General features: G+C 48.8%; 2 protein-coding genes across 6 annotated transcripts; one reads left to right on the forward strand and one right to left on the reverse strand.

Annotated features, from left to right (window-relative positions):
* Nucleotides 1-11726: 11726 nt before the first annotated feature.
* ABHD15 (abhydrolase domain containing 15) lies at nt 11727-17711 on the reverse strand. Its single transcript, XM_040455422.1, has 2 exons — nt 15788-17711; nt 11727-12710 (listed from the first exon to the last, which is right to left on the reverse strand). Exons 1-2 carry the CDS (start codon nt 16654-16656, stop codon nt 12185-12187), a joined length of 1395 nt encoding a protein of 464 aa, XP_040311356.1. The 5' UTR covers nt 16657-17711; the 3' UTR covers nt 11727-12184.
* Nucleotides 17712-18484: 773 nt separating this feature from the next.
* Nucleotides 18485-22734, forward strand: TP53I13 (tumor protein p53 inducible protein 13). Of its 5 annotated transcripts, none has more exons than XM_040455426.1 (7): nt 18485-18502; nt 19001-19069; nt 19298-19339; nt 21209-21337; nt 21463-21669; nt 21754-22309; nt 22401-22734. In XM_040455426.1, exons 3-7 carry the CDS (start codon nt 19325-19327, stop codon nt 22511-22513), a joined length of 1020 nt encoding a protein of 339 aa, XP_040311360.1. In that variant the 5' UTR covers nt 18485-18502; nt 19001-19069; nt 19298-19324; the 3' UTR covers nt 22514-22734. The 5 variants fall into 5 exon arrangements, with proteins under 5 accessions (XP_040311360.1, XP_040311359.1, XP_040311361.1 ...); XM_040455423.1 differs by lacking the exon at nt 18485-18502 and adding an exon at nt 18674-18812; XM_040455425.1 differs by lacking the exons at nt 18485-18502; nt 21209-21337 and adding an exon at nt 18673-18812.
* The last annotated feature ends 359 nt before the right edge of the window (nt 22735-23093 follow it).

The following is a 23093-nucleotide window of genomic DNA, read 5'->3' on the forward strand; positions in this document are numbered from 1 at the left end:
AGGTTCTGTTATTTTGTTATTTCAGTCCTCAGTTAAGGCAAGAATGCATGTGTTTCTTAAGAATGAGTATTCTGGGTTGATATTTATGAGAAGGTGGTCATTAGATGCAATCGTTTCTTTTTTACTCCCTTCTTAGCACTTGTGTGGGTGGAAAGAAAGTTAAGTAAATGTGGAACCATAAGTTGCAATGCAGTAAAATAATGCCAGGGGAGGAGCCAGTTAGTGTCTCTGTGAGTTTGTGTTGTGATGCAATAAACGATAAGTGGTGCAGAGAGAAATGAACTGTGGAAATTACAAACACTGGTGGTGATTCCTCTGCCAAGATGATGAAAAGAACCAGTAAGTCACAGTCTCCATGTGCGCGATCTCAGTGTATTTCTTAGTAGTGATGCCATTGATCCTCTTGCTCTTTTTACTCCACTGATACTAACACTTACACATTTTGCTAAGGACCAAAACAGCCAAGAAAGGAATTACTACTAAAGCATCTAAGGTTCTCCTAAACGGTGAGATCAACAGGAAATGGCCACTGGGAGAGAAGGATATGGTATTGGTGTGGGGCTTTCTCCCTTGAGCTGCCTCTTCTTGCTTGCCAATAGTTAAGTTCTTCATGCACCTTCCAGCTCTTCTGAGCCACTACTATTCAAGCACAGATTTGGCCCAACACAGCAACCCTTTCCTGGGAGGTTTATATGGTCCTGCATTCTGTCCCATGCTTACAATGTGAAGTGTGTAGTGTGTATTCAAGTCAGAAAATAATATATTTAAGGTCTAGAAGTGTGAATCTCCTATAATGATGGAAGAAGAGGTTCTTGTTTCTTAGATAGAAAACTACCTTCTCTAAGGAACAAAGCCAAAACTTGGGCTGTCATCTTTGAGCTGCTTACCAAAATACAGATCATTATTAAAGAGAGACAAAGTCTCTCTTCTTTTCCCTCACCTAACATGATAGTGCCCCTGAGGTTGTAGCATTGCCTTTGAGAAGGCGCTCACTTACTCTTAAGTTGAGAACTGGAAATTTCCCATCCTCAGATTCCCTAAAGGATGAAGGCTGTGCTGTACACTTAGCAGACTTGCCTCTTGTATGCAAGGACTACTGATTGAAGTCTGTCTTGCTGTGTGTGTGGTTATGTTGTCTGCACTTTTATGAAATCACCACAATAGGTCTGCATTGGATATGACTATTAATTTGTAAGGAAGTAAGTTTTATTTAAACATTGTCTAGAAAAAGAAAGTGAAGCTGAGAACTCTTCCGTTATTGTGCATTTATATTTTTCTGCTGAATTCCTGTAGCCCCCTTTAAAGTCACGTTGACTAAGTTTTCCCTCGTTTATATTCAAATTTCCAAAATTTCACTCACACGAAGAGAACCCGTTTGGCCTAATGACAGTCTTCAGATTACAAGAAATATAAATTAATATGCACCTTATCTGCCTCTTGTGGGTTTCTTAAACTTGCACTTCCCTCCCACCCACCCAAAAATAGATATCTTTAAAGAAAATACAGGCGGAGAATTAAAACTGGGGAGCCATTTACTATGTCACCATCACTGTTAACTGTTTCCCAGCAATCCTAACTTTTTGAAGTTGCGGAGAGATTTTTTTGCGTGTATGTATGTGTCTGTCTGTGTCGGGTTTATTTTTTTTATTTTAAATATACAAGAAATTCTTCTTTAATGTAGAAAAAAGTGAATCCTCGCTGAAACAGGATGCCCACTGGATATACCAACCTGGACATCTGTAGGTAGTTTGCCATGGAAAAGTGGAGAGAAGATGAGATTTCTGAATGAATGAAAAGGGTGTCTTGATGCCCAAGGTGCCCTCCCCCCCCCCCCAAGTACGGGTAATTCAGCCTGCACAGTTTCCTTTTCACTCATAGTTTTTAGCAATTATGAGTGAAAAATCATGTAATTATCTGTAAATATGTAGCTAACAAATTGACCTAGTTTCTGTATTTTTTTGTTTTTGTACTAAAGTTTATAAGTCTGTGCCAGCTAGAGAGGAGTTGCTGTCATTGCCAGTTGTGGTCCTAGCATCTAATCCTGAAACCATCCTAGGTGACATTTTTAGAATTAATGCTTAACTGTTGTTGAACAGGGGAAAGTGAAGCTTAATCGGTCAGGTTTTACATCTTTTGAAGCAAAGTCATTTTATTTAATATAATGATTACATGTTTTCGATCATGAATGAGGTAGGGAGCCTCCCTCCCCCAGTGGCCATGTTTACAGACGTGTGTTTTGTCTATAAAGTGCAAGAGTTTTAATGTTTATGTAAATTATGCAGGTGATAACATTATGGCTTGGAACTGTTTATTGGGCTCTGTAGCTGAACTTTCAGTGAAATGAACTATGTGAATTGCTGGCACATTGATCCCATTTCTGGAGTATTTTTCTATTTCCAGAATTGCATATGTTCCTTTGTCATTATCCCCACTAAACCTTTCTCTGAAATGCCTTGTAGCCTAAGGTATTACAGGCTGGTAAATATAGACGAGGGAAATGCATTTTAAAAAACCCGTGAACCGTCGTTTGTATGCATTCAGTACTGATATGTTTCAGTGGCAACTCTGAGGTCAGTGGAGTTTAGCAAAATGAGATACCAATGTTAATGAAAAGTGTGTACTCTTTGCTTTTGCATGGCTTGGCTTAGCTTCAAAGGTGTATTAGGGCCACTTGAAAGCATGAAAACCAGTTGTATGGGAACAGGTTTCTCTCAGTGGCACATTTTGCTTTTTCTGAGCCCTCAAGTACATTGCCTCAGCATGAACATTATTGTTACTATAAGTTGCACATGGTCATGGAGTGAATTACGTGATTTAAAAAGATGTAACTGCTTAATGTTTTCAGATTCTGGCTGGTCCATGTGACTATTTGGCACATATCAAACAGTGGGAGAGGGGTGTCCTGGACCCTTCTAACCCCCTTGTTGTCATAGACAACTATATTTAGTTTATTAAGATGTTGGCTGCCCCTGGTGTGTTGCCAGATAGCTCTTTTTTGGTGCCCATTCCAAATGTGCTTTCTTGCATTTCATAATATCAAAGAAACCACCACCCTTCTCCCTAACATTTTATGTATTACACATTTTCTTCCACATTAAATGGGAATTGTGCCTACTTAGAGTGCCCCTCCAATTAATTACATGTATGTGTCCTAAAATAATCCAAGCCAGAGACACAAGGTGGAAGAATTTTTTTAAAAAGTCCACTTGAGGCCAGTAATTTATCTGACAAGATATTTTACCACATTATCTTGACACTTGATATATGAGCCTATTAGGAGTTGCAGGTGGTTTCATAGGGCAAAATCCAAGTGGAGAGGATATGTGGGGTTTCTATTAGAAGATAATTTTCTTCGTATTTTACCTTTCCTTTTATGATCCTTCTGTGCTAGGTTAAAATAGGTTAATGCTCCAAATTTATTGAGTTTTGTTTTTTATCTTTTAGAGAAATTTTTACAAAAGCAATGGTCTGATGTAAATAACATTTTAAAGTAATAGTGCACATACCTTTCCCAGACTGTTCCAACCAGATAATTTGTAAATGCTTTAGAGTTTTTTAAATTAACACTTGTGTTGCTAAATCCTATTTATGTAAGTCTGCTAAAATTTTTAACCCATTTAAAACTTAAAACGAACATTTAAATAATGGATGGGTTACTCTGAGCAACCTAGCTTTCAGAACCCCCTTGTTTTAGTGTATGAAAAAGCCTAATGCGCATTAATGAGGTTGGAGAGACTTTGAGAAATATGTATAGTGTATATTTTAAAACAGCTTTGCTTGTATTGTGAAGATTTAAAAACAAACTTGAGATTTTTAACGTAACTATTAACACAGTTTTAACATAAGTTATCCCACTGGGTTTAAGAGCATCTTGAATGTATAATCCTTTTGGTAACCCAGGTTGGTTTCTGCTTTCACCAGTCATCCAAACATATTATTTATGTTTTTAGTTTTATATACTCATTTCCCTTTGTTTTCCTCAACCAGCATGATTTTTTTGCACATGTATTGTAGAAATTTTTAAGAAAAGTTAAAATACATCGTTTTCTCTGAATTTCCTTCACTTCTCTCTTCCTTTCTACTAACCCCTTACCTTACAGGCCACATCGCTCCATTTGCATCATTTGTGCAAATGCCAGGGTTGGTTTTTATTTTTATTTTTGCTATTTACCTAAAAAAAGAAAAAAAAGAAAAAGAAAAATGCTTCAGTCAATTGCTTTTTTATTTAAAAAAGAAAAAAGAAAAGAAAAAAAGCTGTAACCTTATCATTTCCGAGTAGACCATTGAGAGATGAATGCACACCTGTAATGGCCCAGGACCAGCTCTGGTGGCTAAAGGGAATATGTTAACTAAGCAAGAAGTTCTTTTCTAAAAGTGGTTTATATTATTCACGATCTCTTTCCGTTATTCCCACAAGTCAGGGGTCCAGATAAAATGAGGGTTATCAGCTAACTGATATGTTATCATTGAGGTTCATCAATGAATTTGTACATTTCTACTTCCCTTTGGTGAAGGGAAAAATGATGATTTTGCAAGACCTAGATTTTGGCTTGGTTTCTTGCCTCCTTTTTTGGCAGCCTTCATCTTCTCATCTCCCAAAGCCCTTGAGCCTGTAGGGTTTTCGCGGTAGACAAAGGACTTGTGGTCTTTTAAAACTAGGACTGATTTTTTGGTGAGAGATTATCATGTTGAAAGTGATGTTCTGCCACTTTACTGATGACTAATTTTAAATATACACAGTCCTCTCAATTTTCGGACCAAACAGATGCCCACAGTGGAGGCTTATCAAGGGTTGCAATGGGGAAGAAGCCTCTCCCTCACTGTCAGCACCAGCTGGTAAAGGTGACTGTACAGATGTGCATTTTCCTTTTGGTAGAAATGGTCCGCAGCACTAACTGGTAAGGCTTATTGTACAGTATATTGTCAGTATTCTTCTGGTTCAACATACCTTATAGTTCATATATAACCTGTATTAATTGTATAGATTGTGCATTTAAAGCTGTTACCAAGTTGTCAGAACATAAGAGCGAAAACAAGGTCATATGTAATATTTTGTTTGTAAGTATCCTTTGTATCATAGCAAAGGAAATGTTTAAAAAAAATCAACTGTAATAAAGTAATTTTAGTACACAGAGTGTCTGCTTAGTTTTTTAAAGTAATTTTATTTCCAAAAGATCAAGTATATTTCAATTAAGTGACTGTTAATCTCAGGCACAGTGCTAGATGTTGGGGCTATTACAAAAATGTGTAAGATACAGGGAAGAGTGAACTCCCTGATACAGACATAAACCCTCCAGTCTAATGGCCTCAGATTCTCTTTGCCCAGAGAATGAAGTCGCTGATTGTGTTGTGGGTGTGAGGTGGTCCTCATTTAGGTTCTGATGGTTCAGTGCAGGTTCTGCGGTTTTATACAGACCCATGTTCTAGTCTGTGTAACTGCAGCTCCTCCCACCACACACAGACACATGAATGTATGTGGTTCATGGACCTTGTACAGAACTTCAAAAGGTCATTTCATCTGGGTGGTTTTACCTTCCCTAATTTGAAAATTCATATTTTCTGCCCCTGTTTGGGGCAAATTTCTAATCTAGCCCCATTGCTTAAAACTGTTAAAGTGACTATTTTTGCCAGAGGCTAACTTGGGGAGAGGGAGTTTTCATGTTTTTTAGTTAGAAAACATTTTTTTAAATGTTTGAGAGCGAGTGAGCAAGCAGGGGAGGTGCAGAGAGAAGGAAAGAGAGAGCATCCCAAGCAGACTCTGCGCTGACAGTGCAGAGCCTGACACGAGGCTTGAACCCACAAACCGTGAGATCATGACCTGAGCTGAAACCAAGAGACGCTTAACCCGCTGAGCCACCCAGGTGCCCCTAACGAAACTTTTAAGTGTCATTTTAAAAAGTAGAATTGTTACCTGCTTTATTGAAGAGAATACTGTCTGAAAAGTACTTTTAACTTTTTAACACAGCTTTTTAACTTCTAGGGTGTTGATACTGAGCTATTTCTACATTAACATTTTATGTAGTGTAATTATGCAGGAGATCCAAGATTAGATCCCAGATCTCTTATGGCCAGCATTTCCAACCTCCTACTTAGAATTTGGAGGAACTCAAAAAAGGTTTAAGAAACAAGATTTCTAGGGTGCCTGGGTGGCTCAGTCGGTTAAATGTCTGACTTCAGCCCAGGTCAAGATCTCGCAGTCCTTGAGTGCAAGCTCTGCATCAGGGTCTGTGCAGACAGCTCAGAGCCTGGAGCCTGCTTCAGTTTCTGTGTCTCCCTCTCTCTCCCTTCCCCACTCACACTCTGTCAAAAATAAACATTAAAAAACATTAAGGAAAAAAAAATTTCTTCATTCTCCCCACATTTGGGCTCTTCAAACTGTAGTGGAAAGAGAGTACTGTAAAACTTGTAGCTTATATATCCCCTGTCAACAACCCAAATGTCTAATTTGTCATTGTCTAAACACATCAAAGATGCTCTAAGCTATGCTTTAGCTGTCAAAACCTATCCTGACTGTAAAAGAATTTTGAACGTAAATAAAAATTTGCCATAGCGTTTGGCTGGCTCCACAGCCACAGTGGCGATAAGCTAAGGCTATCACTTGCATCTCAGAGATGTCAGCTGGAAAATGAGGGTCTCTGTATGTGTAGTGGCCAATTAGTGACTTTAATTGCTACTATATCTGCAGATACTTGTTCTTAATGGTAGAGGAAAACAGAGTTGCTGAGGGCGTTGAGGGTGTTGAGGCTGTGCAGGCTATGCAATAAACAACCTTACAGGTGCCATTTATAGATTAACGTGTGTGGTTTCCCCGCAGAGCTGTACACTAAGCAGCTCTGAAGACGAATTATTTCCCCTTTCGTTACCATGCTTTATGAAGTCTAAAATGGTCATTATTTACTGTCATCTCAGCCAGTGATAGACTAGAAAAGGCAAAGTATGGCATAAACAGCACTGATTTGGGGTCTGGGCTTTAGCCCCATAACCAGTAATGATGAGATCTTAAAGCCACGTCTTTTCTGACCATTCATAAGAACTAGGAAAACAGTTTTGGGCTGGAACAAATGAACCAATGTGCAACCTGTTAGCTATAACATGGTTATCAGAGAATGTGTGTGTGCACTCGTTGTTTGGGCAGGGGGTGGGGAGAGTTTGCCCTCAATTGAGCAGCCCAGGACCCAGCTCATGCAGGCCTTCCTAGCTTTACCATGAAATTAATAACTGGAACTTCTTGGCCTTGTAAGAATTGGAGAACACATTCCGTCTGAAGGCAAATGCCACCTCATCCTAGAGGTCTTTGAGCTCTGGTTGACAAACTAAGTAGACTTGGACAAGGGGACCTACCTACTTTTATTATTTTATTCTATCCCAACAGACCTTCTGAATTAAGGCCTATTTACAGTCTCAATCTCTTTATGTGGAACAACTTGTAAAATAACTTTCCCAAAGTCCTATGAGTCACAGATAAAGTAGAAAATAGAACCCACATCTCCAAGCTACCTCTTCAGTACTCTATTCCAAGTTAACTAATTGCTCACTGGAAAATATCTCTTTGTAGGTATCATTGATTGGGGAATTTTGCGTTTGCTGGGAAATTATTAGCCCAGAGCAGGAGGCCTGGTTTTTGATTAAACAGAGCTGCCACTGGATGTGCCTGAGAACACAAAGCTAGATGTACAGAAGTGAAGCAACCGCCAGCAAACAGAATGTGCAGCGAGGCTCTGTTAACTCTGCAGGTGGGTAAGCAGGCATGGCTCAGTACACACAGGATTTCAGAAGACAAACAGAGCCTTTGTTTCTGGAGATTTAAAAAATAATGACATTCCATTGTTGCAGGGAGACTGCAATTTATTATTCAGATGCAAACAAGTTAGAAGTTTTTGTTCGGCCACAATGGTGATAAGTACTAGGGTATTACGTCATTACACAGGAAGGCTGGACACGGAGGGGTTAGAGACATTTATTTTTGATGTGTTAGTGTCTTGTGTTTCTTTTAATGAAATTCCATTTTTCTTTCAAACTCTTAGTGCTTCCTGGATACTTTAGAGTATAATTGTTGGGTATCCGAAAAACATCCTCGGTCACTTTGGCAAGGTTATTATTTTTTTAAGATTTTATTTATAAGTAATCTTTACACCCAACGTGGGGCTCAAATTCACAACCCTGAGATCAAGAGTTACATGCTCCACCAACAGAGCCAGCCAGGTGTCCCTTGGCAAGGTTATTTTCATCAAAATCTTTATGTCCTTTTCCAATTCCCAGAATCTGGAACAGGTCTGTGATCCTGATTCCAACCAACCAAAAGTCTTTGCAACTTACCGAGCTCATTAGCATTATTTCAATTCACCACCTCTCAGATGAGAAGAGACTTTATATCTAATCTAGACCACCCTTGGGCCACCTGGCTGGCTTGGGGCAAAGTCGGTAGAGCAGGCAACTCTTGATCTTGGGGCTGTGAGTTCAAGTCCCACATTGGGTGTAGGGCTTACTTTAAAAAGAAAAAAAAAAGTGGGTCACCTGGGTGGCCCAGTCATTTAAGCATCCGACTCTTGATTTCGACTAAGGTCATGATCTCACGTTTTAGAGATCTCACATATTCTGCTGTCAGCACAGAGCCTGCTTGGGAGTTTTTCTCTACCCCTCCCCTGCTTGTTGTCTCTATCTCAAAATAAATAAACATTAAAAGAAAAAAAAAAGAAAACTAATTTAGCCCCCCCCCTTATTTCTCAGCACATGTCCCCTCTCTGATGTGTGCCAAATGGCAGTCCAGCTTGCATGTCCCACCAGTTTCGTGGGACTTGCTGCTTCCTGAGGCATTCATTCCATCTCCAGGCACTCCCTACATATAACTTGTCAATCTTGTCTCAAAAACTGTGATAATTAGGGAAGGTTTCTTATGCCATCCATTGTGGCTTGACTATAGAATCACAAATGCTCACTGGCATTGTTACCAAGTCTTACCAAAGTGGCCAATTGTATCTGCTTGTTTAAGCAGAGAGAGGAATGCAGGCTAAAGTTCATTTCTAAAGGAAGATACCTTGGCGTTACTAAGGGTGGCTGACTGAAAAAGGCTCTTGTGGTCTGGGTGGAAAGTAAGTACAGAGGAGATCCTGACTCTGGGGTAATTTTGAGGTTATATATAAAGCCAAAATGATACTTCTGTGTCATGACTTTTTCTAACAGTACTCAAATCTTAGAAAGGATACCTTCACCCAAAACAGAGATGATATCTCCTCAAAGCGAGGATTTGGTGCTTTGTTTTTCATACTGTCTCTGGCCAAGCCCCCCTAGACACCTACGTATAAATACATAAAATACTAACTCTTTAAGAGAATCAAGTTCTAGCTAGCACAGTCTTAGGTATCAGAGATCATAACTCACTACTGAGAACTCAACCTTCCGAGGCAACTGTTTGCTTCCTGGCACTCTGATCCAATGTGAGGAGACAGAGGACTCAGTCTACTTCTGAGATCGTGCCTCCTTTAAGCCATGAGGTTTTGGGGAATTTTTTGTTTCTTTGTTTTCTCTTACCATTTGAAGGTGTTAATAAATAATGAAGAGACCAAAAGAAAGGCAAGCAAGTGAATAAGGGCCTGAGAGGATCATGTAAGACTTGAGACCTGGAAAACTCCCAACTCAGAGGTACTTCCTTGGGTTGTCTCAGGTTTTTTTTTGGTTTGTTTTTGTTTTTGTTCTGGTGCCCTCTCGGAGGCTAGTTTTGTTTTGTTGTTTGGTTTTTCCTTCCTCAACCTCATAACTTGGTATTTTGTTCAAGGATCACATATTCTCTCTGGGGTTCTTCTGGCTGGCTTCATGTAATTAGCTATTAACCAAAGCAGAGCCAATATGGGCGATTCCTTCATTGTTACACTGAAGGACAGGGTCACCCAAACCTGCCCCGATAGGGGCTGCACATTCTTGGCAAAATGAGCTGAAAAAGCAGTGATGGGAAGACGAGAAAGAAGTAGCTTCCTGAGACAGGTTATAAGCACGTGGGGCGCAAGGGACACGGAGGAGAAATACCTTAGGGTTTAGGTATTAGGGCCCTGGGTCGAAGGGAATTAATGAAGCCTGGGCTACAACTGAAAGGAAATTTTTATATGTATGTACATGCACCCCACCCCCACAAACTTACTTTCTTATAATAAAGGAAAAGAAAACGAACTACAATTTCTCCAAAAGCTATTATCTTAAAGAACCAGAGTCCCATGGCCAGATACCAGATATCAGAAACAATCCAGAGTTCGGCCCTTGGGGGCTCTGGAAGCCGTGGGCTTAAAAACCACTGGGCTGCTTCCCATTTTGCAGGCAGTTCTGAATGATCCTAGGTCCTGCATGTGGGACTGCAGGACCCTGACTAATTGAAATCCCCACTATACCAGATGCTGGGGGAGAGGGGTGGCCAGATGTCAGTAATTCTTGCTCAGCAAGCCCTGTGCCGAGGCTGATAACCAGCAGTAGGACGGCTCCTTTAGATTTCAGTTCCTTGCTATTTTTCCTGCTCAAAAACGGTGAAAGAATGTTAGATGAGGAATGTGGAGGAGGAGGAGCAAGAAATGAGAAAGAAGGGAAGACATTTTTTCATGACAGGATAATGTGCTTTCGATACAATTGAGTGTTGTCTGCATTTCGGGTGAGATTCTTGGATAGTTCAGAGTTTCTTCCTATTTGATCTAGAAGAAGAAGGCTGGACTAAGATCATCTAAACCTGAAAATTACGGCCCCAGGAATTCCTCATATCAAGCCTTAAACATCTCTCCTCTTTAAAATTGCTTTGCTGTTTGTGAGGCCAGGACGGAGCTTCGGGTCAAAGCAGGTGTCTTCTTTCTTGATGACAAAATAAAACTTCAGGGCAAAGCTCTTAGCAACACATAGAACTAGATGCCTGCCCTATTGTTTAATGGCCTAATCCAAACCAGGATGTACGGATCAATCTGTACGATGCCTTAGTTTACTCTGATCGTCAGCATTATTCCTCATGAAACCAAACACCATAAAACCAGTCACTGAGTGGCCAGATCCAGGAGGAAGTTTTTTCTACATCTACACGGATGGCCTTTTGAATAAATTGACCAGAAAAACTTGGTAATGGGAAATATTCATAAATCACGGGGTCAGCACCAGCCAACCTCTTGGAACTTTTGCTTTCCCTGGCCCCAGATGTCTCTCCAGGCTCTGAAGAGGAAGAGACTAGTAGTAGGGTCAGAAAAGAGGGCAACTAACCAGAAAATACCAAAGATACAAGATTTATACTTTTTGCCACTTAGAGAAAGCCGACGTGGCAGAAGAAAAATAGCTCTGGCTAAGGTTTTCCGGAATAACCTCCAGGAACGGTACTGGAGGGAGCAGCTAGAGTACCTAAGTGTCTGGCTCTTTGAACCATGGTCTGGCAGACTGTGTGTGAGGACTTCCTCTTCCTAGAATCATCGATCTCTCTAGGCTTGAGGTCCTCGCCTGAAGCCCCAGATCTGCCCAACCAAGATTTGCAGAACTAGTCCGGAAGACAGGACCTCAGTCTTCCAGGCACAGACACATTCACTCCATAACTTAACCTCACCACCCCAGCCTCAGCAAGCATTCACTGCCTCTGCCGCCTTTCTCACACTCACACAAGACTGACGCAGCCACACCACTCTAGGAGCTTCCACAGCTGCCACAGCATGAAGTCAGCAGAGAGCCACAACCACAGAACAGAATGAGGGAAGTGGGACTAAGACACAAACATCCTGTCCTCACTGCAGTGAGTGGCTCCAGATCAAGAATCAGGGTCACAGAGCCGATTATTTATGTGGGACACAGCTCCCCGATGACATACATAAACCCATTTTCTCTGTAGTCCTTTTGAGTGATAGAGTATTTTCTCCTGAATCCATGGCTTAAATGGTGCTATTCTTTGGTTTAGGAGGTTGATGACAGGAGACAGTGACAGTGACAGCCCAGCTGCTGACCAGGAAGAGCCAGGATGTGTTGAGCAAAGCCTGGGGCGGGAGTGTTCTCCGGGTAAAGTGAGCACCAGCTTGCTGGAAGTCCCATCTCTTCCCACGGACCAGTTCAAGAGAGAAGGGGCTGAATCAGTGATCAAGAGCTGGGACCGCCTGCCGCCTTCAGTCCTCACTACCTTTTCAGGACTCTGGCGTGCCCAGCCCTGCTCTTCTGTGCAGGACTAGGGATGTTCCTGGGCCAGGTCTCACCTTGTGTACGATCGCTTCCAGCTAAAGATCTCCTCCAGATGGGAAGAGGGAGAGACCTCCCGCTTCTGCAGGGTTCCCCAGCGACGGCGGCCCCCTAGGAATGAAGCTCGGCGCCTGCTCAGCCCCTTCATCCTCTCTTCCGTTCGGAAGAACTCAGTCAAGGCCCGGAAGTACTCCAGGATGACCTCATGGCTCCAGGCTGGCAAGGGCTCCTGGCGCAGGAAGCCACAGTGGCCTCCGTGGTGACTGAGCAGGAGGAAGAAGTAGGGGTTGCTGTGAAAGAGTTCGGTGGGCAGAAAGTGGTCCGGGGGCCCACACACGGGGTCATCAGCACTACAGATACACAACACAGGCACGGCGGCCTCGTCCACATCCCGGAGGGGGTCGTTGTGGTCCCAATAGGTGTCCCAGCTGATGGGGAAACTCTTGGTGTGGCAGAAGAGGGTCTCCTCAAACTCTCTCAGGGAGCGGCTCCTGAACAGTTTGTGGGTGTCCACTGTGTCCTGCAGGGCCGAGGCGTACCTGGCAGCAAGAAGGTGAAGGGGGAAGGTAGGAAGGAGAGGGAAGAATGAGAAAACAAATTGATAGCAGAAGTAATGGGGAGGCCGGGCCGGGGGGGGGGGAGAGTTCACAGGCCAGATTCTGGCCACAGAAACCTTCTTTGGCCATATAATATTTTTTAAACCTTGCATTTCATTGTCATCATTTAAAGATTTTTTTTTCTTTAAAGTTTTATTTAAGTAATCTCTACACCCACTATACGAGTGGGGCTTGAACTCATGACCCCGAGATGAAGACTCCCGTGCTCTTCCAACTGAGCCAGCCAGGCACCCCTAAAGATTTTTATTTTTTTTATTTTTTTATTTTTTCAACGTTTATTTATTTTGGGGACAGAGAGAGACAGAGCATGAATGGGGGAGGGGCAGAGAGAGAGGGAGACACAGAATCGGAAACAGGCTCCAGGCTCTGAGCCATCAGCCCAGAGCCCGACGCGGGGCTCGAACTCACGGACCGCGAGATCGTGACCTGGCTGAAGTCGGACGCTCAACCGACTGCGCCACCCAGGTGCCCCAAGATTTTATTTTTTTAAGTAAACTCTACACCCCAATGTGGGGCTCAAACTTTACAACCCCGAGATCAAGAGTCACGTGCTCTGCCGACTGACTAAGCCAGGTGCCTCATCATTGTTTAAAACCAGGAGGTTGTACATAAAAGGCAGCTACTTGGGTTCTCAAGGGAAATGGAAAGGTCTGGCAACGTGGGCTGGCATTCCTCAGGGCAACAAGCATTGCATCTCTTCCCTTTTTCCTGTGTCACAGTTCCTACCAGGCCTGCCACTCTTGACATTACCTGCCCAGCCCTGGGGCAGCAGATGACTTTACAGCCAATGATCCATAGTGTGACAGCTCTCCTCCTGATCACAACTTCTGATCCTCTGTAGGGAACTTGCTTTGAATTCTCACCTCCTGAACCCCTGCTAGAGCTCCCTGGCTCAGACTATCCAAACCAGCAGGTGACATCCCCCATCGTTAACATTTTACTTTAGGTTATATTAGCCTTTTTTTTTTTTTTTTTTTTTTTTAAGCTAATATGCTGGGGGCGCCTGGGTAGCTCAGTCTGTTGAGAGTCAGACTCTTGATCTGGGCTCAGGTCATGATCTCACGTGAGTTTGAGCCCCGCCTCGAGCTTGGGATTCTGTCTCTTCCTCTCTCCACCCCATTCCCCTCAAAATAAATAAACTTAAAAAAAAAAAAAAAAAAAGCCTAATATGGTGCCCAGATAATGGCAAATAAGTGTGACCTTGAGCAGTGATGCAGGTATTCCTAGAGAGGGCCCAGCAGCAGAGGAAGTGGCTGGGAGTATCATTACAGGGTAAGCTCCCACAAGGGAGCCTGAGAGCTACTGCTCTGGGGAAGAGGGACATTTTTGCTGCTTCCACCTCCATGGAGACAGCCCAGCACCCTGACAAGGGGGCCAGGACAGGCAGCTCAGTCTTTTGGGTGGTTCAGTCCAAACTTAAGCCAGTTGAATTTGGATGTGCGTCTCCTACAAACATTCAAAAAGATTTGCCCTTTTTTTCAATCCCAAATTTCCATGGGCAGGGCAGATCCTAAAGGCCCAGACTTCCTCTCCACTTCTCTCACCTTACTCCAGCTGGTGCCCAGAGTCGGCACTGGTGGTGGTCATTTGGGGATGGAAACTGGCAATTAAGCCATATAAGAACACCTTACCCTTGGATTCCTCACAAGTTCTGGGTTGCCATGACAGCATTGGGCCATTGTGGAGCTCAGGGATTGGCCTTCTCACAACAAAATGGGGCAAGGAAAGAAAGAGGGGGCACCTGGGTGGCTCAGTTGGTTAAGTATTTGCAGCAAATTCGAGCCCTGCATTGGTCTCTCCGCTGTCAGCTCACAGAGCCTGCTTCAGAACCTCTGTTTCTCCCCACACACATATATTTCTGCCCCTCCCCTGCTTGTGCTTTCCCTCTCTCTCTCTCTCAAAAATAAACATTTAAAAAATCTATTTAGGGGTGCCTGGGTGGTTCAGTGGGTTGAGTGTCCAACTTCAGCTCAGGTCATGATGTCGAGGTTCATGAGTCCAAGCCCCGTGCTGGGCTCTGTGCTGACAACTCAGAGGCTGGAGCCCACTTGGGATTCTGGGTCTCCCTCTCTCTCTCTCTCTGCCCCTTCCCTGCTCGTTTTCTCTCTTTCTCTCTCTCTCTCTCAAAAATAAATAAAAACGTTAAAAAAATTTTTTAAACTAATAAAAATTAAGAAAAAAAAAAAGAGGAAAGAGAAATCACAATTGCCACCACTTTTTGAGCACCTACCCAGTGCTAGGATTTGAACCCCAGTGGTTCTGACTGCACATCCCAGGTCTTTCTGCACACCACACTTTCTGCTATAATGTCTTTGATCTCATTTTGCCATTTCCTAGGAAATCAACGGTGCATGCTGAGATGTGGTTATTTGCTGTGGGAACATTGATCAGGCCTTCTCAGTGCCAAAGTCTCACCTGTTACAATAATGGTAGATTGCTCTCCTTTTGGAGACTTTTTTTTAAAAACTATGTTGACATATTCTTTAAATTTTGGGATTCAATATACCTAGGAATATGCAAAACATTTGTCAAGTCCAAAGAATGTTAAAAATCACGTAACACCAAATTTCTGATTCCTATCACCTCCAGTCTCAGACACTGGAAGGAAACATTCTGGATAATCATTTGTAATTGCTTCCAGAGGCCTCTTTGCTGATTTGACAAACTGTGTGAATTAAGTGGTAAATGTCAGGTGCTGCTTCTGCTACAGGTGGGGCAGGTGATCAGGTTGCTAGGACACGCTGGGGCTGAGGTGAGGCCACGCGCTCCAGGCCAGGAGTCCCTATTTTAGCATAACGATGCGAGCCCATCTATGGCTTTTAAACCTGTTTCCCTGGTTCTGTGTAGACCAGAGGGTCAGGGCAGCTTCAGAAATTGTGTGAGGAGAACTTTGCTCAAACTGCCCTAAACCTATTTGATTCAATACTAGGCAGAGATGTTTCTTGGTCAGCCTAAGACCTCTATTGCCCCCTTGCCCGGCTGGGGCCTCCGTTACCCACCTGCTGAGGGTGATCTTCTGGTGGAGCAGAAAGCCCCGCTCGTAGGGCCAGGGCAGGCCGGCCTCAAACCACTCGCGGCAGCGTAGCACCGGCGAGATGCAGGCGGCGCCGGTCACATAGCTGGAGGAGCCGCACTCGCCCAGGTAGGAGAGCAGGAGCGCTGAGCCTGAGCCCTCGCTCACCGCGAACAGAGGGGCCGCCGGGTGTCGGAAGCGGATGTAAGTGACCGCCTCCTTGAGGTCGGACGGGTCCCCAAAAGGCTGCAGCCGGGGACTGACCAGCGGGCAGCCGTGGTGGCCGCGGCGGTGGAAGATGACCGGGTAGTAGCCGCGCTCCAGGGCGAGCAGGCAGAGGCCGAGCACGTTGCGAGTGAGGCGCCCCCATGCATTGGGGATCACCAGCAGCACCGCGGGAAGGCCCCCGGCGTTGGTGACCCGCCGACCCCGGGGGCAAGGTCCCACGACCCAGTCTAGGGCCACCAGCCCGTCGTCCGCCAACTGCAGGTACTCTCGGGCCAGCTCAGGCCCCGGCCCCACCGGCAGCACAAAGTGGCAGAGGGTCTGCAGGTGGGGCCCGGAGAGCCAGGAACGCGGGCGCGGCTCCAGAGCTGCTGAATGTCGTAAGGCGCTCAGCAGGCACTGGGCCAGCGCCGACGGCTTACAGATGAGCCTGCACCCTCCGGGCAGCGGCTCACGCCCGTCGCTGAACTCGTCCGCGGCGCCTCTGCCGTCCACCTCCTCCTCGTGGTCCCGGCCGCGAGGCCCGGGCAGAGTCCTCGCTCCGACGGCGCGCCGCAGCCGCGGGGCGAGCAGGCCGAGCAGGGCGAGCGCGGCCAGAAGCAGGGCGAGGGCGGCGCCCCACGGCGGCATGGCAAGGCGGGAGAGCCCCCGGCGGATAGCGGGCGGCGGGTGGAAGGCAGCGGGGCCGTCCCCTCGGCGAGCTCCCCGCTCTGCCCGCGGCTCCGCCCGGCGGCGGGCAGCTGCCCCAGGCTCTCCTGCGCGGAGGTGGGGGGTGGACGCTCCGGATTGGCCGTGGCCCCGCAGAGGCAGCCAGTTCGGGCCCGGCTCCCCTCGCCCGCCCCCCACTCCCGCCCCTGGCCCTTTGTACAGCGATTGCGACAAGCTGAAGCAGAGGGTGAAAGGAGCCTAGGCCACAAAAAGGGAGTGAGGACGCGCCAGAGGGCCGGAAGGGAGTGGGGAGGGCAGCGAGCCGAGGAGTGGGGTGTTGTCGGCAGACAGTGGGGAGACTCGGAGACCGAGGATCCGGACTCAGGGATGAGCATCAGAGTCCGCGCCGACCCCTCCCCTCTGCCCCGCTTGGTGTGTAGCTGCGAGGGTAGACCCTGAGTCGCTGCGCCCTCAGGGGCCGCAGTTGAGAAGTAGCAAAAGGGAGAAGTGCATAAACCACAGCTCGGGGCGCGGGCTCTCCCGTTCCCGCGGGGCGGCTGCAGCCGGAGCCACCAGCCGCGCCTCCCTCCCGAGGCTCGGCCGCGCTCTCTGACCTGTGTGTTCGTCTCGGCCCCGCGGGCACCCTCAACTGCGCGAGAGCCCAGTTGGGCGGGGGTCCGGCTCAGCGCCAGCGAGGGCTGGGCCGGCGTCCCGCCCAACAGCTGGTTTGCTGCAAGAGGCTCGTTCCCTTGCCTGCATCAGCGTGCGGTCTCTATCCCGCCCCCGCCCCCACCGGGAGCATAGGGTTCCCCAGGAGCCTGGCTTCAGATAGAAGAAATCCTCAACACCGCTCCCTGAAAAAGACCTCCCCAGAAGCAACAGCCCCAAACTCGGGGAAAAGACGCACTCGGGTGCCTTGCGAGAAGGATGCCTGTCACCCTACGATGGGGCCATGGCAGGGGATAGATTGCAGGCCCTTCATCGGTTCAGTAACGGGCAGGGGGGGGGGGGGGGGGGGGACGAGGGATGGGTAAGAAATCCCCCTGTAGGTCACGTTCTTGCTCTATTTAGAAATAACCCTTTCTCGCTCTACTTCTAATTTGAGGCTGGGCATTTCAACCCTCATCCTCCACCCACGTTCCCTTCTTTCGTCAAAATCCTGAGTCGGGCCAAGGAGAAGGGCATTGGAAAGAAGACAGCAGAACCGGCGCCCCCCTGCAGGGGAGGTCCGGCCAGCGCTCCCTGCTGGGGGCGAAGCCTGTGACTCCATCTCACGGTGACAGATGTCTCCCTGGGCACATGCCAGCCATCGGTGAACTAACGACAAGAGCGGAGGCGGGCATGGGGGAAACAAAGCAGCCCCAGGCCCGGCTTCAGCTTCCACGGACTTCTGGGCCTAGGGAGGGTGGTGGCTTGAGACCCTCCGAAGCTCCTCTGGGTTCGGGCCCTATTTGCGAGGGCACGAGCGGAATGGGCTGAAGGTGAAGCTCTAGAGCGAGGACGCTCTTCCTCCCGCAGCTCGGACTTCGTGATTCTGCCCCTCTTCTAGTTGTAGGTCACACTGACGTGTATGAAGCGGGTTTGCGGGAGGAGCGTACCCGTCTTCCCTCCTGGGCCACTCGGTCCACTGGGATCCCACTTCCCGCCCTTCGCCTGGCTCCATGATCCCACCCAAGCACTGAAGCTGCCCTCCGCAGGCCGTGGAGACGCGCTGGGACTGAAGCGCGGGTGAAGGAGAGGTCCCCGCCTGTGCTGCAGCGCTGTGCGCCTGGGCAGGGTTCCTACGCAAAACTTTTCCGGCTTCGGGCTTACGACGCGTGCGCGCAAGGTCGGTGGTTGTGGGCGGGTATTGGGGCGGGGCGGAGGCGGGGCGAGAGTAGTACGCAGCTGCGGGGGCGGGGCGAGGCGGGAGGCGCGCGATCTTGGGAGTCGTGTGCGGGTGGGGGCGGGAGGGTGCGCGCGCGCGCGATCCCGGGATCCACGTGGGCGCGCGCGGGGGCGCGGGGAGGGAGGGGGCGCGCGTTCTCCGGCTTGTGGGACTTCGGGCCGAGCCCCGGGCCGCCGGGATGGCGCCTCAGCCGCCTTCGCCCCAGCTGCTGCTTCTGGCAGCCCTTGCGGGGCTCCTAGGTCCCAGTGAGGTAAGGCGACCCGCTCTTGAGCAGGCTTCGGCCTGAGATCTCAAAGCGCTTTGTTGAAAGTTGGTCCTGGAAGGAGTGGCGCGTGGAGGGGGAACTAGGAGTCCTCCCCTGACTGGCTGGGCCTGGGAGGGAGAGGGCAGGGCCCACACCGAGGCTAGTTCTCCCAGTTCTGTGCCTTGGACCCACAGGTGGTAGCTGAGCCAGAGGAGGAAGCGGGGGCCAGTTGTCCCGAGGGCCCGTGGCCTCTGCCCCCACAGGTAGGAGCTTGGCGGGGGATGGGAGAGAGGGGTGTGAAGGGGTAGTCCAGCCCCGCTCTGGCCTCGCTGCACCCTCCACCGTCACCCTCTGAGGACCTCTGCCGGTTCCTCTGGCCCTCAGTTGCCAGCGTCTCCATCCCAGCCTGGCCGGATGGGGCCTGCTGTCCCCTCCCCACCCGCAGGCGGAGCCCCAGCTGCTCTAAGCCCTCCTTTTCCCCTCGTGCATAGGTGTCACCAAGAGTGACCTACACGCGGATGAGCCCATGGCCGGTAAGTACAAGCAGGGAGCCATCCTTGGTGTCTGCCCCCGAAACAGCGAGCTCCTTGCAGGCTTCCTCCACTTTTTCTGCTCACCAGCTCCGTTCTTCACCAGTTCCCTCAGTGTTCTTAGGCCCGGGACAGTGAGCCACAAGCCTCTGTCGTCTGCAGTGCTGTGTCAGGAATGCTGTCCAGTAGCTGTCTGCCCGTGGGCAGGAGGCTGCAGGGGGATCTCTGGCCCTAGTGGCAAAAAAAACAACCCATGCCCCAACTCTGCTGTGTGACTGTGGAGAGTCTCCTGACTTCTCTGAGCCCCAGTTTTCTTAAGAGGGGCTGTTAATGTCCCACCTCCCCAGGACTAAATGAAGTGTGTGTGATAGCACTTTGGGAAGTAGGAAGCTGTATGAGGTAAAGAGTGTGCCTCAGTTACTGGGCACCAGACGGTGGCTTCACCTTGCGTGGCTGCCTCTCTGTTTTCGAAGCCAGTGGTCAGATACCTTCCCTGTCCCTTTGGTTTTCCTTTTGAAATATCTAACTTTAAAAAAAAAAATTTTTTTTTTTAATGTTTTTATTTTTGAGACAGAGAGAGACAGAGCATGAGCAGAGGAGAGGCAGAGAGAGAGGGAGACACAGAATCTGAAGCAGGCTCCAGGCTCTGAGCCGTCAGCACAGAGCCCGATGCGGGGCTCGAACTCACGGACTGTGAGATCGTGACCTGAGCTGAAGTCGGAGGCTTAACTGACTGAGCCACCCAGGCGCCCCTAACTTTTTTTTTTAAAACCTTGTAATAGCTTCTGGCCAAGAAACCTCATGCCACCCACCTAATTCCTTCCCTCAAACAGCCCTTTCATTAAGTCATTCCACTGTTTGGAAACCTTCAATATCTTATTTCTCGTCTTATGGTCATATCCAACCGACCCCTCGCTCCCACCCCCAGCTTTTCAGGCCTTGTCTGACCTCCCCAAATCTTTGGTTCTTCTCCAGTCATCTTGGTCTATCCACCACACGTGTGAGTGTCAGGCTTATTCCCACTGCTGTACCTTTAATGCCACTTACTCTCCACACCTGGCCTATCCTGACTAGAAGCTGGAGTGGGCAGCTCCCTGCCTTCCTGCCATCCATCCCATCCACCTCCAAAGCCCAGTGCAAGAGTCAGCTCTTTCTTGAGAACTTGCCTGATCACATCAGCCCTTATTCATCACCTTCTCCAAATTCATGTAATGCTTACAACTTCTCTCTTACAACTTAATGGCTAATCACTTTGAGTTCTATTAGTTCTTTCATTTGCATTAGTTCTGTTGCCCTGAGTTTCCTCTACATTTCCCTCAAGCAGAGTCCAGGCGTTGTCTTTTGGCATCTCCTGTAACATCTGGCACAGTGTGGAGCATTAGGTCAGCACAATCAAAAATAATTAGTAATTGATGAAGTGTTTGCATCGTGGAACCGTGCACCTGCTGCCTGAGTGCCCTGCATTTGGATGTTTGGAGAAGATTGAATATATAGGTAGATCAGTAGATAGGAGACCTGGTCTCCATTTGGGGGATGCTTTACAGTCTAGACTGGAGACCCGTAGAGCCACTATCACAGGTGCAGAGAAATACAGCTGAACAGTGTGTTCTGACAGCGTTAACCAGGCTTGCTGTCATGGAAGCTGTGAGCTTTGAGGTGTGGCATTTGAGGGAGAGGAGGGGTGAAAATGCTCAGAGGCAGAAGGGAATGCTCACCAGTACCCAGGGCTCTTTGTCCTTTCCTGAGCCCCGAAGGTGGGTCATCTGGCTGCCTTGGAAATCCCTTTAATAAAGCTGGTCTCCAGGACGGGAGAACTTGGGATTCTCAGAGAGTCATCTGGCCTGGCTTAATGTCTCCATGCCATTACTCCAGGCTGAGGATGTCACCTTCCTCTACCACCCCTGTGCCCACCCTTGGCTGAAGCTCCAGCTTGCCCTCCTGGCCCACGTTTGTGTGGCCCAGCCCTCACTGGCCCCGGACTCCAGCCTTACTCAGGAGCGGGTAAGCAGTTGATGAGAGGTCGTTGTTTCGCACTGGCAGAGGCTGCAGCCCCATGTGCAGGAAAGGAAAATTCGGGGACTTCCTCTTGCTGGCTCCCCACCTTCAACTTAGTTCTCCTTTCCTAGCCCTTGGTGCTGGCAGCATGTGGGGTGGTGCTGGAGATGGCATGGATAGAGCCAGCCTGGGCTGCCCACTGGCTGAAGAAGCGGTGGCGGCGGCGGAGGAGGCTGAGGAAGGAGAAGGCATGGTTCTGCTCTGACGGTCTTTCTGGGTCTTCTCCCTTGGTGCCAAGGCCAGGTAGAGGGAGGCTGTGCCGGAGAGGGTGTCTGCAGGTGAGGGGTGCTGGGCTTGGTTGGTGGTGGGGTCCTTGGGTTATCTGGGCAGGAAAAGGGTGACTGCTGTCTCTCTCCCCAAAGGCCCCAGCTTTGGCTTTTACCCTGCGGAGCTGGCGGCCCCCAGGTGTGGAGGAGGCAGCTGGAGGGTCCAGGCACCTCTCTCCTGGCGGTGCCAAGAGGCGTGGGCTGCGGGCCGCTCTCGGTCTCCAGCCCACGCCCTCAGCCCCGAGGCTCCCCCCTGCCTCTCCACGGAGCTCGGAGGCCAAGCAGCCCATGCCGGCAGCCCGGGGTGAGGGGAGTGATGCCCCATCTGTGCCCACTCTCCCCTTGATGCATGAGGGGCCCAGAGGCAATGCCAGCTCCAGGATAGAGGCTCAAGTGCTCAAAGGGCAAAGCAGCCCAGGGGGCTGTACCTGTCCAAGTGAGGCTTCCCCAGCCCCTCGGGCAGCAGTGCCCCCGCGGGTAGCCCGGGGCCCTACCCCGCGCACGGAGGAGGCTGCTTGGGCGGCCATGGCCCTGACCTTCCTGTTAGTGCTGCTCACTCTGGCCACGCTCTGCACACGGCTGCACCGAAACTTCCGACGGGGGGATAGCATCTACTGGGAGCCCACAGCGGACAGCCAGGACACGGTGGCTGGTGAGAAGTTAACCCTCCTTACCCACCCAACCCAGCCCTGGACCTCCAGGGCATCCCTGCCGATCACGACCCTTCCCCACCCTGCCCGTAGCTGTGCTGAAGCGGAGGCTACTGATGCCCCCGCGCCGGGTCAAGCGCTCCCGCCGGAGACCCCTCCTCCCGCCCACGCCGGACAGCGGCCCGGATGGGGATAGCTCCGACTGACTTGACCCGAGCCCTGCCACTTTGGCGGATTTGGTTTCGCCGCGCCTGGTGAGGCCGCGACCTCTGCCACGTGGACCCTGCGCAGGACCGCCCCCTGGTGGCCAGATGGAGCAGTCCTGCCTAAGCATTGCAAACGGGCTTGTTCTTAAGGTGTGGTTGGCTGGGGGCTGCGGGGGTGGGGGAGGGATGGGCTGTGTTTCTAATTAAATTATTTTGGTAGAGTTTGGAGTTGAGCTTGTGTCTCTGCCACACAGACACTCCCAGCCAGGACACTGTCCTCGGCCACTTAGGTTTTGTTTGAAGTGGGTGCTTACAAAATCAAGTTAGGCACCCACCAGCCTGCCTCCTCCAGCCTTCCTGGCCTCAGCCAAAGTTTTAGGAGTGTGGTAGGACCAACGGTGGGGAGGGAGAAAGTGGTGGTGGTGGTGGTAGTTACTGACACGTTTATTTCCCAGCTTCTTTTCTAGAACACAAGGGCTTTCCTTGCAAGTTCCAGGTCTGGAGCAGCTGTAGTCTTCATTTGTTTCATGCTCTTGCCAGGTCTGTCTTTGTCCCTTTCATGTCTGTCACCTCCCCACCC

Source organism: Herpailurus yagouaroundi, unplaced genomic scaffold (assembly GCF_014898765.1).
Source record: "Herpailurus yagouaroundi ecotype Mexico unplaced genomic scaffold, PumYag 215, whole genome shotgun sequence".
Lineage (NCBI taxonomy): Eukaryota > Metazoa > Chordata > Mammalia > Carnivora > Felidae > Herpailurus > Herpailurus yagouaroundi.